Here is a 16,394-nt window from a genome sequence, read left to right as displayed (position 1 = left end):
ATGCGTTGCCGTGGGGCAGCAAAATAAGTGCAAAATACATACACACATCATGCGTAAAAACAAATAAATCCAGAACTCCGTTCTGTCACTCCACGTGCAGTCTAAGTAAAGCATACATTTAGTCCATTAGCCTGTTGGATTTCCAGACCAATATACCGTGCTGTAAATATACTGGTGGGGCACGGAAGTCTATAGGGGTGGTAACGAGGAGAAGAGAGGGGTGGAGAGGGGGTGTGGGCAAGGGAGTGGTGCAGTAACCCTTGTGGGGAGCGGTGGTGCAGCGGTTAGCACAATGCACTTCGAAGCCAGCGAACCGAGTTCGATTCCCACTCACGGCCAACACCAGTAACGATTATCTGAACCGGTGCTGGGCCTCCTCTAGGTCGACTGAGCCTCAAATTTGTACCTGGGTGCGAAGCGCTTTGGGAAAAGCGCTATGTAAAATCCAAGATAAGATAAGATGAGTAAGCATCGCCACTAGGGAAACAAAGGCGGGTGGCCATAGTGCTGGCTACCCACCCCCTCGTTTTTCGTGACAGCCTTTGTGGGTGCTACTCGCTACGAACAACACTTGCCCCTCCTCTCTACAGTCTGTTGCAGGCTATACGGTGCGGTCACTCACAAGCATGCGCTTGAGCACAGCAGTGAAGGGTGCCCTGGCTGGTTCCAGGCAAGATAACCCCCCACCTCCGCCCCAACAGAGCGGCATGCAGGAGCCCGCAGGAGCCCACCCCCTCCCTGCCTGCCCTGCCACGAGGACCCGCAGTGTGGTGGCATCCCAGCACGTGGTGGGGCCCGTCTGTGATCGCCTGCCCTTGGGTTTACCAGAGGCTGCCTCAACACACGGCACCGTAGTCTTAAGATCCGGTTAGGAGCAGCTTTACCCTCGGGCGACTGTCCTTCACCTGGTGCAAAGGGTGTAACTAATATGCGGTTTAGAATCTTTATCCCGAGCGGGTGGGCAATCGTGGGGCCTCGTGCACACTGGGCCTTGATGAGACGAGCCACCGCTTAGCGTTACGCTGGTCTTCTGCACGGCGGAATGTTATCGTCACGTACACTCCAGTGTGTAATGTATATACATTGCAATCATCAGAGGGCCGATGAAAGGAATTGTAACAAAATGAGACAGTTGAACTTTTGCCATTAAAGGGTGGGAAGATGTTTTCAAAATATGATCACCAAGCAATTTTGAACACCTGGACAAAGGCCGGCTGTCATTTGATTCGAGTGATATTGAGTCTGGAAAGGTGACCACAACTTTGCTACAGACCAGTTTCAAGAAATAGTATGAATGTCAACACACATTAGGAATATCAATTTCAAATTACGAGGAAATCAAATTGTGTAGCCGCCTCTTTGGGGAGGGCAAGGTAATGTGCCTCGGGAAGCCGTCAACCCCATCGTCTCGACCGTGGACTTGGACGCGCGGCGCGTGAGTGAGTGTGTGCGTGCCCGTCGGTGAAATTTGTTGAGGGTTGCAACACGGTACCGGCAATCGTTGGTCCTCTCCACCTCGAAGTGCGGGTTGAAGTTGAGGATGATGCGCTGATCGCTCTGCGGAGCCTGGACCAGCCACTCGCACATGAGGTGCGCGGGGTAGTCCTGCGGGTAGCCTGAAGACATGACGTAGCCCGGCTCACCGGCAGACAGCTGCCAGTTGCACGGCACTGCAAAGTGAAGCATGGGGTGGGGGGGGGCAGAGGGGAGAGGGACAAAGGGACAGCAAAGGCTTAGAAGTTGCGCATCCTCCCCACTGAGGAACGGAGGGCCCTGGGTGAAGAAATAATTTGGTTCGTTTGAACAAATACACGACTTGTGGGAGATTGTACCCGAGAATGATGCACGATGTACGTTAGTTCTGCTCATCAAATGTAAAACAAAATTTACTCTATTCTGGGTACAGAATAGAGTAATCAACGTACAATTTAAATTGCCGAGTTTGCGTGGATATGGTCAACGCAGACAATTAAAAGGTTTAAGTTTAGTTGAATTTTATAAAAAAAAATATATTGTTAACATCTTGAAAGTCACAATTAACCTTATATTAATCTGACTAAAATCGTGACAGCATCGTCAGATACATATATTTGAGTTGACTGCATACGGTATTATAGATTCAGTTCTAGAAACAAAAATCAGGCATTATTACACAATGTACATTCACCAATTTCTGTTCATAATGGCTGTGCTGTCGGGGTTATGTCAGGAGGCAAAGAATACTTAGTCACATCAGATCATATCAGTAAACAACCAGGATAATAACACCACGCAAACTACATCGAGGCCTTTATTATCAATAGTCCTTTATTCCCTGCCACTGGGTGGGACCGCTTGTATTGTGGTCGTTAAAGATTATTTTGCAGTTAGTGCAGCACAGCAGAAGCACCTCCGATTAGCACGGTTGGCTATGTGCGTTGCGAAAGAAGCTCAACGTACAGAAGTGTGCTCACGAATGAGATCGCAATTATGTATTTCACAAGTCAGCAGAGACATAATAGCCCCCGTCATAAGAATGTGGAATTTGTTTTACCACTGGCTCATTTGAGCAGGAAATTACTTTTGAGTGCACGACATTACCGAGGGATAAAATGAGAATTTGGTTACAGGCGAACGGACGTTCAGAGTTCTACGATTTCCATCGCGGTATTATTTTTAGCTATAGCCTCACATCCGGACGGCTGTAATTGTAAAATGTCGGGTTCACATCTTGGTCAGGGGTTAGCTCAGTTCATCATCCCTCCGGGTTTCATGACACACAATACGCGCCGCCTTGTGAGACGTCAACACCCAGTGCTCGCGCTACGTATGGATCAACTAACCCCTGCCCGAGGAAGGTGGAATTTTCACTTCGTTGAGTCATCATTTGTGGTCAGATCGCTTCTGAAAAAATAAGATAATGGCTCAGTGGGCCTTAACTAGCAATTAATCCTTTTTTTATATCTTTAGAGTGATTTGTATACTGTGCACTCTTATCGTGTGTTTGTATTGTTTGTTGTTCTAGCGTTCTGACCTACCCCTACTCAACATATGGGAAAAAGAGTTTTACAGCTCATAGGATTCCTCCAGTATCAATAAATATTCTGATTCATTGCCGACTGAATTCCACAGAACATCCACGCTCATTTGAGCGTGGAGCGTGGAGGTGCTGTGACTCTTAATTTTTTTAAAAGAGATTTCAATAATGCACGTGGGAAATATTTGTATCAAAAAGTTAAGTGTCATATTACTCATTAAATAAAACCTACTGCCTCGCTTAGGAATACAATAGATCACAAGTTTTAATATTGCAAAAGTAACGAAATATGCCAATATTTTTTTTCAACATTGATTTGTTTGGTGAAGGAATCAAATAATACGACTCGTGCAATATAGAATACAGATTATGCATATACAATTTAATTTCTATGATTTGATTGCTAAAAAAAGAATGTTCTTTTCTCCATATTGCTTACCCAGTAAACGTGGAATGTTGGGCCAACGATGGTTAATTTCCAACCACATGTCAACGTTGCTGCTGCAACGTTGCATTTTCACCGAGTTTTTCCCACCAATCGACTCCATCTGCTCTCAAGCCACGCCTTTCAATCCATCGCCTATCAACGTGCTATTTGTATACGCAGAGCGATGTATGGGCCTGCATTAATCTAATTCACTTCCCATCTAATCTAATTCATTTCCCATTTCCTTCTCTCGTCATACTAATTCCCTTCGTGTCCTTATTCTTCGTTGCCAATGCCCCGTGCTTCATCTCTGTCTTCTTTTGAGATGCATTTTCGCAAATCTCAATTCTTTATTTGTGGATATGAAAGCGGAGTGTGTGGATGATGTTAAAGGTCACACGGGGGTGGAGGGGCCGCTGTGTGCATCCTCGGAACTGATGTCCACGTTCGGCCGCTGAGCCGAGAAAAAAAAGTTCAGGTCGTAGGTTCAATGATGGGCAGCCACCTGCGTTCAACCTAGGCTCTCATCTTCGAACGTATGTTATGTTTTTTGTAGTTGTTTTAATTTCAATTGAATTGGTCTAGTTGTGCCCTGAGCACTATTTTTTTTGTTATCTATAAAGCTGTTGCATGATCTACACGTGGCGAACCCTGCTAAGGGGCTCTCAATCGGAAGGCTGCGAGTGAAACTCCTGCTTGGGGCTGATTCAGCCCATCGTCCTTTTTGGTGCCAATAAAATTAAGTACCAATTTGCGTGGAAGGCAACCGTGGTTGTCCTATTGATGGACTCCGCCGCCACCATGGAAATGTGGAATTTCCACCCCTGTCACGGGGCTGTAAAATAGCAGACGCCGGGATTGCTCAATTGATCATCAATGACATTTTGGCCTGAATTTTTGAGCTTCTCTACGGAATGTGTGAAAGTGCGGTCCAAGCGTTGGCCAAGTCGGGTCTTTGAAGTGACTCCCAGAGTGCCGAAGCGGCATCACGTTGAGTTGTTCCCTGGCATCCTGCGCTGCACTCTAACGGGAGCTCTGATTATAATACATCTGCTTACTTAGCAACGTGACTCAATAATATCACACCTGGGACGCAATCAGTGATTTAGCATAAACCATTTACAACCGTTCTCTGTGCGACTCCTAACAAATTGGGAGCATCTCTCACTCGTTCTCCGAGCACACTCTACCGCAAGCCACTGCTTTCACGCCACTGTCAGTGCGTTTGTGCGCGAGTGTTATTGTGTTCTGCACGTTGATACGTTTATGGGTCTGCACTAGTGCGGTATGCTAGTGCCGTAGACTGAGGAGAATGGTTTTAAGAATCATCCCCTCCTTCGTATCTATGTTGTTTTTGAACTTCTTTCGCACCGTACTTAGTCAACCGTGCTAACATCGGAGGTGCGGGGAAAGGACAACAAACTGAACACAAAAGGCGGCTCTGTATAATAAATTCGTTTACAATCTAGGTTTAAACGTGCGTAGCTCCAGGAAGAGCGTTCCAAACGGCCGCAGAAGTGCATCTGAAAGCGCACGATGCAAGTGACGGCCTTTGTTCAATGGCTTTATTCGAGGCCCTTGTAAGGGAGCCTTAATGGTAGGAACCTCCTGGTTACACCAGCCCACAGGGGATTATTGTGTCCGTCCGTCCATCGTGCAGGGAGGGGCTGGGTGGAGAGGGGCTGGGTGGGGAAGGTGGGGAGGGGCTGGGTGGGGAGGGTGGGGCTGGGTGGGAGGTGGGAGGGGTGGGGCTGGGTGGGGAGGGGCTGGTCACCCCGTGGTGCCCTTATAAAACTCAACGTTTAACCTACTCACGCCGGCTTGTGCCCGCCCTCACAGTCGGGCATATTTGCGGAATACACCACGCCGCCGTTGACCCTGGCCATTGACCGAGCAACCCAACGTTCCTACCAGCTTCCTCCGCAGGAATGTGTTCTGTTCGTGTTTTCTTGAGCCATTGTCTACCCCAGTGTTCAGGTAGCACAGTTAAGTGTTTTGTTGCAGTCTTTTGGAATCTACGGCTGCCTTATTACTGCAGCCGTACGGCCTTGACTGCTGATGTAATCAGTGTAATTTAACAGGTCTCTGTCTCTCTGTGTATCTCAATGTAGTGGATTATTTTCGGCTGTCTTCGCATCCCTGTCAATGTTCGCAGGTGCGACGGTGTGTTTCCATGTCGTTTGTGCTCAGTGGCATCTCTCGGAACGAATTGCATTGTCTCTGTCACTCACTGGGGTGATCATCTAAGTGTTACTTAATGTCTCTTGGCGTGTCCGTTTTGTCGTAAATGTTCCCAATTGTATTCCAGGTGTGCTCTGAGTACAATCCCACGATACGGTCCATTCAGAACCCTGACAAGGCAGTGCATTAGAGAGCGGCCCACAAAAGGTGACATCACAGCATTACTTCTGAGATTCATTCAAGCGACTTCTAATCCACACTACTCGATGCTGCACTTTCCCACGCACAATGACATAATTGCAACTTCTATGATCCCTTCCAGTTACTTACGATTCACACAATAAGGGGCACACTTTCCAACGTGCCCTGCTACAAATAAATGTTCATCATTTGAGAGAAAAAGACTTGATGTTTTTTTTTGTTTTAAATCTCAGAGCTGGTATCTAACCGCATTATGTGCAAAACCAAATTGAACGTGACGGGCTTTTGTTCCAGTAATCGATGACCAAGCTGAGATAATCAACTTGCTACACTTGAGAACCTGGTTCAATTCACGGGTGGCAAATTGGAATTAAACCCAGGCTCTCAGCTCTGTGACCTCTGAGCCTCCTTCTGTTGTTGCCTCGAATTTGTTTAAACTCTGCCGCCATGTAAAGCCATGCATTCTGAAATCTCTCCCGTGCTTATTAGTATTTATATAACCTAGTGCCTCTCAGAATACCTCGGTGTGTGTGTGTCAGCACGCCTCACCCTCTCTCAGCGTTTCGTAATATTTCTCAATATTCATCGGCATGCCTCCTTGTAGCTCTGTGCAGTGATTTGTGCTGCAGTTTATATCAGTCTCTCTCGGCATACGTCGGTGCTCATCAGCGTGCATTGATGTGTTCCGTATATAATCGACACAAGCGTTGCACCAAGCACACTCGCGTCTGTGCAGCATCAACGGTTCCCGATTGGAACGTTGGTTTCGGTCGAAACCCTGGCCACGATGTGAACTTCCCAGCCCTGCTCTGGCCACGGCACCACCACCTCGTTGGTTTTTACCGCAACAAAAGCCTCTCCTCTTCCTTACGCTTCTCAGTGGCATTTTTTGTGGCTGCTTTAACCACAGCTTCGTGTAATCTACGTGTCTTATGCAAAAGGGTTTTACTTCGTTGACAAGCCTTATCGTGACAGCTGTTCGTGATGGGATATCATGGTGCTCTGTCGGTTGCCGGCAATCAGCAGGAACTATAAAGGCACTTTGCGCAGATTATTTTTAATCTCCGCTTTGGAGTAATGTATTTTCCCCATTTGGCCTTCCTTGTTGAGGTAGATACACACCTCATATATGCTCACATTTGATATGAGGGCTTGCCAAGATTTCTCGACTCCAGTGAGGAAGTTGTGGGTTGGTTTTCATACCCAAGGCTATTGGTGCTGATCTGCCTTTCCCAGATGGCTTATGCGTAGGCAGGCAGTTGATTATTTGCGTAAGACCCAGCTCTCTGCAATGGAAACAGCCCCGTGGATACCTATTTTAACATTCTACCCCTTTTGTTTACATACAATGAACAGCCAAAGAAAGTTGTCACAATAGCTGTTGAAATTTGTCCGCAATGGTGACCGAACCTAGCTTCTGTATACACCTCAAGTCGACAAACATGTTCATATAAGTGCTTCTGGTCCCATTCAGCAAATGATGGTTAAGTGTACATCACCTTCACAGTTTCGCGACTGCATTGTGCCGGGTGGAACAGATGAATAATGGCTAGGACCCTGTGCTATGAATCCGATGACCCTGAGTTAGCCACAGGTGAGGTGTGTTCTGAGTAATATCTAAAACCGGGCCGAGGCTCCCACGTGACCAGCATGGTGAAGTATGGTCAAACAACTCCCATGAATGACGTAGCATGGACAGGTCTCCATCCACCATTGCATGGGGAAAGTTACTTTACCGTTATACTGGTAGGAACCTCCTGGTTAACCAGCCCACAGGGAATTATTGTGTCTGTCGTGCAGGGAAGAGCTGGGTGGGGAGTGCGGGGCTGGGTGGGGAGGGGAGGGTGGGGAGGGGCTGGGTGGGGAGTGTGGGGCTGGGTGGGGAGGGGAGGGTGGGGAGGGGCTGGGTGGGGAGGGTGGGGAGGGGCTGTGTGGGAGGGTTGGGCTGGGTGGGGGGTGGGAGGGGTGGGGCTGGGTGGGGAGGGGCTGATCACCCCGTGGTGCCCTTATAAAACTCAACGTTTAACTTACTCACGTCGGCTTGTGCCCGCCCTCACAGTCGGGCATATTTGCGGAATACACCACGCCGCCGTTGACCCTGACCATTGACCGAGCAACCCAACTTTCCTACCAGCTCCCTCCGCAGGAATGTGTATAACAACTGCCATTATAAAATGCGATACAGCATATGCTTTGGGAGTTATATAACTGCATCTCAAGACACTGTGTCAAGAGCGTGGAGTTAATCACATCCAATGAGGGGGGCATATGTATAAAGCCGATGTATGTCTTTTATTTTGACAGAGAAAATGCAGCCAGGCAAAGGGGAGATGAAATAACTATTTTTTTCCGGACTTGAACCACTTGCAAAGAGTCGGGAACACGAATTACAGATAACGCAACACATTGCTTCATTTGAAGCTTTCCTGACTGCAGTAATCCATGCAGCAGGGAAACTGCTGTGATTGTCTCACCTGATAACGGTCGCTTGTGTTGCGATCGAAACGTCGTGATCTATTAATTGTCTACCACCGTGACTTTACCGAAAGAACCATTACATTTGGAATACGCAGAGGAAGTGCTCTTGTGGTGGAATTCGTTGGGTTTTGTTTTCCGTTCCGTGGCTTTACTTTGTTGGCTGGAATGACTCGTGAGTAGACACAATAGAGAACTCCTCAATGCCACACCTCAAATAAAACTATTGCGGTTAGGCTAAAATTACGTGATAGAACACAGACCAAGAGTAACGTATACCCTGCAGTGATAGTATATATAATGATGGTATAAACTAATGATGCAATTCAATACCGTGTGCAGTGAGAATAGGTTTTCCCCCTTTTTTCTGGCAACACAACAGGTGTTAAGATTCTACTTGATACAGTAATTTTGCTGTGACAGTGCCACCTGAAGACGGAAGCTTGTGTTGCCTCCGAAACGTCGTGATTTAATTTATTTTAATTTTATTTTTTACCTACGTGACTTTACCAAAAAAAACAAAAGTAAGGTGTTAAGATGTTAAAACACCAAACTGAAACCTTTAACAGGGAATCATGTCTGCATTAACCACAATACTTGTGGTCAGAATGCAAACAAAAAACACACTCTAATAATATATGCATTGTCCTTGAAACTGATTGGTCCACACCAGAGACAGCTTTCTTTTGAGCCTCGTCTCAAACGGTGTTAGGCCAGAGGACGCTTTTCAATGTAGCGAACTCAATGCAAACAAGTTGTGTGATTGCAGTGGCCGGCAGTCTCGTCGTGGAATCCGTGACAAGGTCCTGGTGCAGTGTTGTTCGTGACGTCCTCGTCCGAACAAACTGACTGAGTTTGGAACCGCCCAAGGAATCAAAATATTACTTCCTTAATCTTTGCATTTCATTTATATTTTGGGAGCCAAAGTGGCATGTGAGGGGTGGTGAACCGGGACTGGATCAGATATTACTCGCCGCTCATGTTAACCCTAGCCGGGAGTGCAACTTGGGTTACTGGTTCATTGCACAGTGCACTGATATAACCCGTGGCTCAGTTCACTGGCTTCATTGACCTACCCACTGCAGTAGTAGCCTGTCCACTGCTTTTTTTGTTTAGTTACAGATCATTTTTGCTTATACAACTGAGCCATGACCTTACCTCGCAATGGCTTGCTCCTGATGTCACAAGACATCATGTTGCTCATGTCACCCTTAAGCAGACAGAAGACATGAAGCTATGCTCCACAGCATTAGCAGATGGCTGCCGCGATGGCGAGATATTAACTACCTCGCCGGGTATGGAGGAGGTCGTGGGTTCGATCCCGACCTTAACGCATGCTGCATATTTGGAGTTTGCATGTTCTCCTTGTGTTCGCGTGGATTTTTCTCCAGATCCTCCGGTTTTTCCCTCCAGATTTAGAAACATGCGTTTAAAGTATTTGGCTGCTATACATTTCCATATGATAAGCCACTTTGCTGAGCTACCATTTGTGGACATGTCGCTTTTGGAAAATAGCTATATAGCACAGTGGGCCTTATCTGGTAAAATAAAAATAAAATAGTTGAAAGTAGTTTTAGACCTGTTGATCCCGTGTAAACTGGGAAAAGTGTGTTATCAATTTAACTACCGGCCACTCAAAAAATGTCAAAGCGTAGAATTGATCGAACGAATGTGGAAATGCAATTGTCTAATGGTGGCCCTGATCTAGACGTGGGCATTCCTCATTCATTTGATGAGGGCCGGTCTGTACATAATAGGAGAATCGATGTTGGCTCATCGCAAAGTGGTGTTCATTTAAAACTATTTTTATTTTACCAGCCAAGGTCCACTGAGCTATGTAGCTCTTTTTCAGAAACGACCTGGCCACAAACGATAGCTCAACGAAGTGACTCATCGCGTGAAAATGTATCGCAGCCAACTACTCTAAACGCGTGTTGATCAATTTCATGACCCCGAAGAGATGATGGATTTACTAAATCGCCGACTCAGATTTCAACTCGCAAGAATACGATTGTATGTGTGTTGAACTTCTTTCGCACCGTACGTGAGCACGTACCACAACGTGTAGAATTATGACACGTCCCTCGTGTCGGCAACACGGCATGGTTATTGTTAAACACGTGTCGTATTCACGACCCCTATTTGGCCCATACAATTCCCTATATCGCACGCATGCATAATTGGACGTCACACACACACAGACTCGTTCACGTACACCCTTGTAGTCACGTGCACCTCGTGGTGCATGTGATTCTGTGCCACGGTATACGACCACTCCTTCCCTTAAGCTCAAATAAGCGCCGATCACAAGACCAACCATCTCCCACGTCTACAATCCCGGGGTCAAGAGGTAGCTCCTTGTCACGCATTGGTCATTAGGGGGTATAGCGACTCCCTTCAGAGGATTTTCCACGCGCTCAGACTTTCACCTATGGGTGGGCAGATGGGTGTGAAAGGTAAGGCCCACCTCTGACGAGCGGGGTCTTAATTGGGGAACGCTGGAGAATGGAAAGTCATTATCCGGCAACACTCAAGGCACGTTAATCTCGCTCGTACGCTTCTCCGCAGGCGTCGACTGAGGGCAGCATTGTGTTCGTTTTTCAAAGGCCCACATGTACGACATACTGAATGTCAACACAATGTACCCTGTACGTGTCTGCAGCACAGACACGCGCACGAACAAGCCAAAGGCACGAAACAAGTATCCATAAACCAGGAAGAAAAATCATGCATATGCACGGACCGTGTAACGCTATATCCAACGGTGCGTTCGGTCCGTTGATGTTTGAGAACACGCGCGGGTCAATGACGATGATCGGCTTCACGAGCTAACAGACAGGCGGGCGGAGCTAATGCATTTGCGCTTTTCACCACGCCTGTCGGCGCCGGTGAATGATTCACGGGCGCGATGGTCGTGTCCGCCGTGGCGCGTGTGGGTGGCGACGCTTCCTCCGCGACGCGTGCGCGTGGCCGGCGAGCTCGGGGCACGCACGGATGGCCCGCATCACGGCTCTGGGCTCTAGGCTCTTTTTTCAAAGCTCCGGGGCTGGGCGGAAAGACCTTTGCCATTGGTATCGCCGTTATCATCGCAATTTACTGACATAAAGAAATACGTTTTGGAAAAACTATGCAGTGCATTACCCCGACAATAATATGAATAGACAATGAATGATAAATCCTGCAATTTGCAGCATGCGTTACGAAACACACACACACACCTGTTGCACGCAGTAAGACACGCGTCTCTGTGTGCACCTCCTGTGTGTGTGCGTGATGTGCCACTGCAGCGCTGTGATTCACATGCCACTGGGCGGGGGGGGGGATAAAATCAGCAGCACTCTGTGACGAGTCAAGCGGGGGGTTGTGCTGTGGACAGATGGGACCGCGGCTTAGAAATGTGGAATTTCCATATCTGACCCACATGGGCAGGGCGCCAACAGAGATGGTATCCGAACAGGCAGCCGCTGTGGGTTTGGCTGTTTTGTAATATATCATTAATTAATTATAGATTTGAAGCTTTCGTGACTGCAATGATTCATATTCTTAGGTTTTTTCGGTAAAGTCACGTAGGTAAAACATTAAAATTAATGAAAGTAAAATAAAATAAAAATCACATTTTAATGTTTTACCTACGTGACTTTACCGAAAAAACCTAAGAATATATCATTAATTAGTCGCCCAGGAAAGCCACGCTGACTCTGAAAAACGTTGTTACGAGGGTCCTGCATTGGGATGTTTGGCCGACACCAATGGCACTGCATGAGGTTATGTTTTTGTTTTAAGCTGTCGGAGGAAACCGGGAGAACCCCGAAGAACCCCTCGCAGGATGGGGGAAGAACATACAAACTTCACACACACACAAAGCACCGTCCGTGTCAGGAATCGAACCCAGGTGGGAGCCAAATGCTGCCTTTTGCACGGCGCTGCTAATCGTCATCAGAGGCACGGCCCTGTGAATGGTCGTCTTGGATGCGCCGGGGACAGTCGCCTCGAAGATGCTCCACACCCCCACGCGGACCCGTGAGAAGCGCATGCGATGGCAGGGGAAACGGTATTTAATGGTTACCCCCCCCCCCACGTCTCCCGCAGCACAATGGACTGTCCTCATCCCCAAAACTCAAATCCTGCGGTTGGGGTAACACACACACACACACCAAACAAAAAAAGAAGTCGGCGAAAAAGCACAAACGCGTTCGTGGTGTGTATCCGAACGTTGAAGGCGCGCCAGTCCTCAGCTCGCTGCGCTTGAAGCTTTGTTCAACGGGAGTTCGATTCCCGACCACGGCTCGGTCGCGTCAGTGTCGAGTGAATATCTGCAACCGGTGCTGTCAGCGTGGTGAGGTTATGCGCAAACAACCTCTACGGCCAACGCGACATTGGGGGAAGGACCTTATAGTTCAGTTAGCGCATTGACAGACGGGGTGTACATTATTTTACGCTGTTTCACGCATCGTATTTAGTCGTACTAAAGCATTAGGGCAGAGACCCTACGAGTATTTTCAATCAGTCTTTTGAAAGTCGCATTGTTCGCCGGCCGCGCTATCGAACGGATGTAACTCTTCGCAAGCACACAATGCTGCGAATTATTTGGAATAAAGGCTTGCAAATCAGCGGTCATCTGTATTATACCATTCCTTTGTGAGCCGACAATGGAAACGAATGGACACCCCGTATTGTCCCACTGCTGCGACTCGTTTCGTGGTGTATTTCATGTACAATGGAAATCGTTCCACAAGTAAAACAAAAAAACTCCCAAAACTTTTTTCTATTCGCTCAAAGAAAATCAAAGTTTCGGATGCTCGTATCTTTTTTTTACATTTGAGAAATCGATAGCATTCAACCGAATTTACAGCATACCACGGAGCACACAAAGTCCATAACGTTCGATGTTGAAATACTTAGGCTGCAGTATGTCCTATGCACATCCTATAGCCTGTACAGAATCTAGGAACTTTGCATAACCGCTCATACAGCATCGCTCTGGACCTTCTTGCACGTGATAATGACAATATCCGCATTGTCCTCAGAGCATGAGGATACACAGCATATGTATATGTACGTCCCTCTTCTATCCACTGCTGAATGGAAGCCTTCTTTCGCACCGTGCGTGCCTATCGGAGGTGCGGGGGGAAGACAACGTGGAGGGGGGGTTGTTTGACCATACTTCACTATTCATAATAAAGTGTTTTGGGTGAGATCGCGTTATTATAAATGTGTCGCAACCCTCCACCACCCGACACGGCCAATCAGTAAAAAAAGAAAATGCGTCACGTTAACAAATCGCCAATTAGTTACTCCTTCAGCCCACCGGTGTGTTTGAAGGGTGAATCCACAACATTTCGAATTTGAGTTGTACGACGTTTCGCTGGTAATTACATCCAGCATCTTCGGGCGATTTGCCAGAACACTTCACGACTCTGGTCAGTGTGGGTTGGTGACGGGGGTGGGATGGAAGCTTAGAACCGGGACCATTTCAGATTCATCTCTCTTAGCTGCTGTGGGGAAACCAACTCTGGTCGATGAATAATTCATGCATTGCGCGATGGCGCTAACCGCTGTCCCACCCGTCATGTACACGACGGTACTTGTACTGCACTCCAATGCTCGCTGTAGCCACGCAAGCCACGGCCGTAACGCTAATTGATGGCGGGGCCGCATGCGAAGTCGTATGAACGTCAAAGACTTTATACAACTGCGGTCAATGAAAAACTGGGATTGTAAGGGAAGCTATTCGCGTATGGTGCCGCCGGCGAGTTGTACTCGTACGGCAACCCGCCTCCCTATCCACAACAGCATGTACATTATATTCTAAATCCGTATTGTGGGCACGAGGGGATGATGTCTGTGCAACCCCCGGGAGAGGCGCGCATTTCAACTCGCATTGTATCGATAATTTCACGCATAACATGCTGGCAAACAAACCCCGGCTTGTGCCGCCCGTGGAATCAAGTATCCGGGCTCAATCGCCCCTTTTGTCGTTTTGACAAACAAAATCATATTGTGCTTGCCCCGTCCCCCTGTCTCGTCTCGAGCCATTGACACGACCCAACGACGAGGGCTTAGCGCGGTCTATTTAATAAGCAATCCGCACAAAGCGGACTTTATACGCAGTGTCTGCTCGCGAAAAAGACGCTGCTGCTGCTGCTCATTGTAGGCTTCTGATGGGCTCTTGTCAGCCACACACACACAGCCCACGTATCGTACTACAGTCGCGGCTTTGAGTGCCTGGGACTACGGCCTCACACCTACTAAACATTTTTTTTTTACCATGGTAGGCACGCTGAGCTAAAACATAAGTCTATTTTTTTCGGAAGCGACTTGGCACGCTAATGATAGTTCAACGAAGTGGCTTACGACGTGGACATTTATAGCGGCCAAAGACTCTGAACGCACGTTTCCAGATGAGAAAAATCCACGCGACCACGGGGGGGGGGGGCGAGAGAGAAACGTGCAAACTCCAAATATACAACGGGCAAATCTTCAGGGTCAGGATCGAACCCACGACCTCCTGCATACCAGGCGAGGGAGTTAACATCTCGTCACCGCGGGCGCCCCAATCTACACGTCGCTTAAAGAACACACGAGCGGAGAGTAAAACCTGTCCCCCTTATAGTGCGCGTGTGTGTACATGTGCGCGTGCGCTCGCATTCCCCAGCAAGGCTGTCGGAAACGGCTACAGCCCCCATACAGTTGATTGCCAATGCACAAGAGGGGTGGGGGGTGGGTTCGCTTGCATGTTGTGCGAGCCTTCCAGCTGCGAGCAATTACCAGTCGCAATATGCGAGCGCTAAAGCAACGCGGTCACTTATCCCCCTTCGGCAGCGCGAGTCGTGGGCACAAACTCAACGAGCGCACATAACAACAAAACAACAAAGGGGGTCTCGGCACCGTTCAACTCACGGCCACGGAGAGCGCGTGGATAGCCGCGGCGAGCGAGCGAGCGCCGCTAGGTTGAAGGGAGAGGCGCGCAACACGTCTGATGGACGCGTCCCTTTGGGAATGAAAGGGAAAACGGGGCACACGAAAGCCCGTGGGCGCAGCGCACACGCGCTGACAGTCGCGTTCAAGAGAGAGAGAGAGACACACAGAGAGAGATGCACTGTTGCAAGTCCCCCGCGAAACACGTTTAAAAAAAAAAACTAAATTAAATGCAAGGAGGAATGAATGACTGAGCCCGCGAAAACAGTAAAAAGTGAGAAGAACACGTTCGCTAAAGGCAAATAGGACTGTCGTGGACTCGGCGCTACACTCGTGGACGAAGGCGATGCGACCTGTGCCGTTGCACGTAGCGGACGCGTGGGTACTTGTCGGTGCATGCGCGCTCACGGAGACGGAGCGAGGAGTGAATACCGCATACTTGGCTCGCAGCTGAACTAACGGAGGGAGCAGTCGCGGGCTGGAGACGGGCGAGCGAGTGCGAGCGAGTGAAAGTTTTTTTGGCGAAAGTGCCAAACGCGCGGCGTTACCCTCTCACCTGCCCTCGCCGTGCACGGGCTGACGAGTAGGCACAGCGTGCCCAGCACAAGCAGCAGCCGAAGTTGCTGCAGCTGCTGCTGCTGTCGTTCCATCCCCGTTTTCCTCCTCCTCCTCGGCGCTTCCCCGCTATTCCACATTCAGCTTCACTCGCGTGGCGCTGCAGAACGCGCGCTGCAGGGGTGGCGGTGCGGGCGTTGCGGGCGGGTAAAACGCGGCACCAGCGCCGAATTCAGCTCGCAACCCCTCTAAGTCCCCTGGCTGCCTCGGGGATAACCGAGCACAAAAGAGCCGGGGCTAAAAAAACGACGATAATTCCTCCTCCCCCCCCTCCAGCCTCCCCCCCCCTCTCTGTATTTGCTCCGCGTTGCAGGCAATTAACGCACAGCAAGCGGCGAAAAAAAGTCACGAGGCTCAACTCAGCGTCGCTGTACGCAGACTGCGCGCAGGGGCCGCCTCTCTCCTTTGTTGCCGACCTCCCCCTCCATCTGGAGTCGGCGGATGTCCATTTCCTGATGACGGCGCGGCGGGTCTCCGCTGGGAGGAGGAATGAGCCGGGCCCCGAGGGCCAGGGGGGGGGAGGAGCCGCAACGTGCCCCTAAGGCTGCGCCGATGAAGCGA

General features: G+C 48.9%; 1 protein-coding gene across 2 annotated transcripts in view; it reads right to left on the bottom strand.

The window, feature by feature from the left end:
- LOC144729515 (neuropilin-2-like) overlaps positions 1 to 16,111 on the bottom strand; it is a 143,699-nt gene extending 127,588 nt beyond the window's left edge. Inside the window, exons 1-2 of one of the 2 annotated variants that reach the window (XM_078609849.1) lie at positions 15,775 to 16,111; positions 1,493 to 1,670 (exon numbers count right to left, since the gene is read on the bottom strand). In XM_078609849.1, the coding sequence (XP_078465975.1) occupies positions 1,493 to 1,670; positions 15,775 to 15,913 (317 nt within the window). In that variant the 5' untranslated portion in view covers positions 15,914 to 16,111. The remainder of the gene's footprint in view (positions 1 to 1,492; positions 1,671 to 15,774) is intronic. The other variant, XM_078609846.1, reaches the window with a different exon arrangement.
- Between the last annotated feature and the right edge of the window lie 283 nt (positions 16,112 to 16,394).

Source organism: Lampetra planeri, chromosome 2 (genome assembly GCF_965212315.1).
Source record: "Lampetra planeri chromosome 2, kcLamPlan1.2.h2, whole genome shotgun sequence".
NCBI lineage: Eukaryota > Metazoa > Chordata > Hyperoartia > Petromyzontiformes > Petromyzontidae > Lampetra > Lampetra planeri.
The sequence above is the reverse complement of the archived record's forward strand: the minus strand, read 5'-3'. Positions and strand labels throughout refer to the sequence as shown.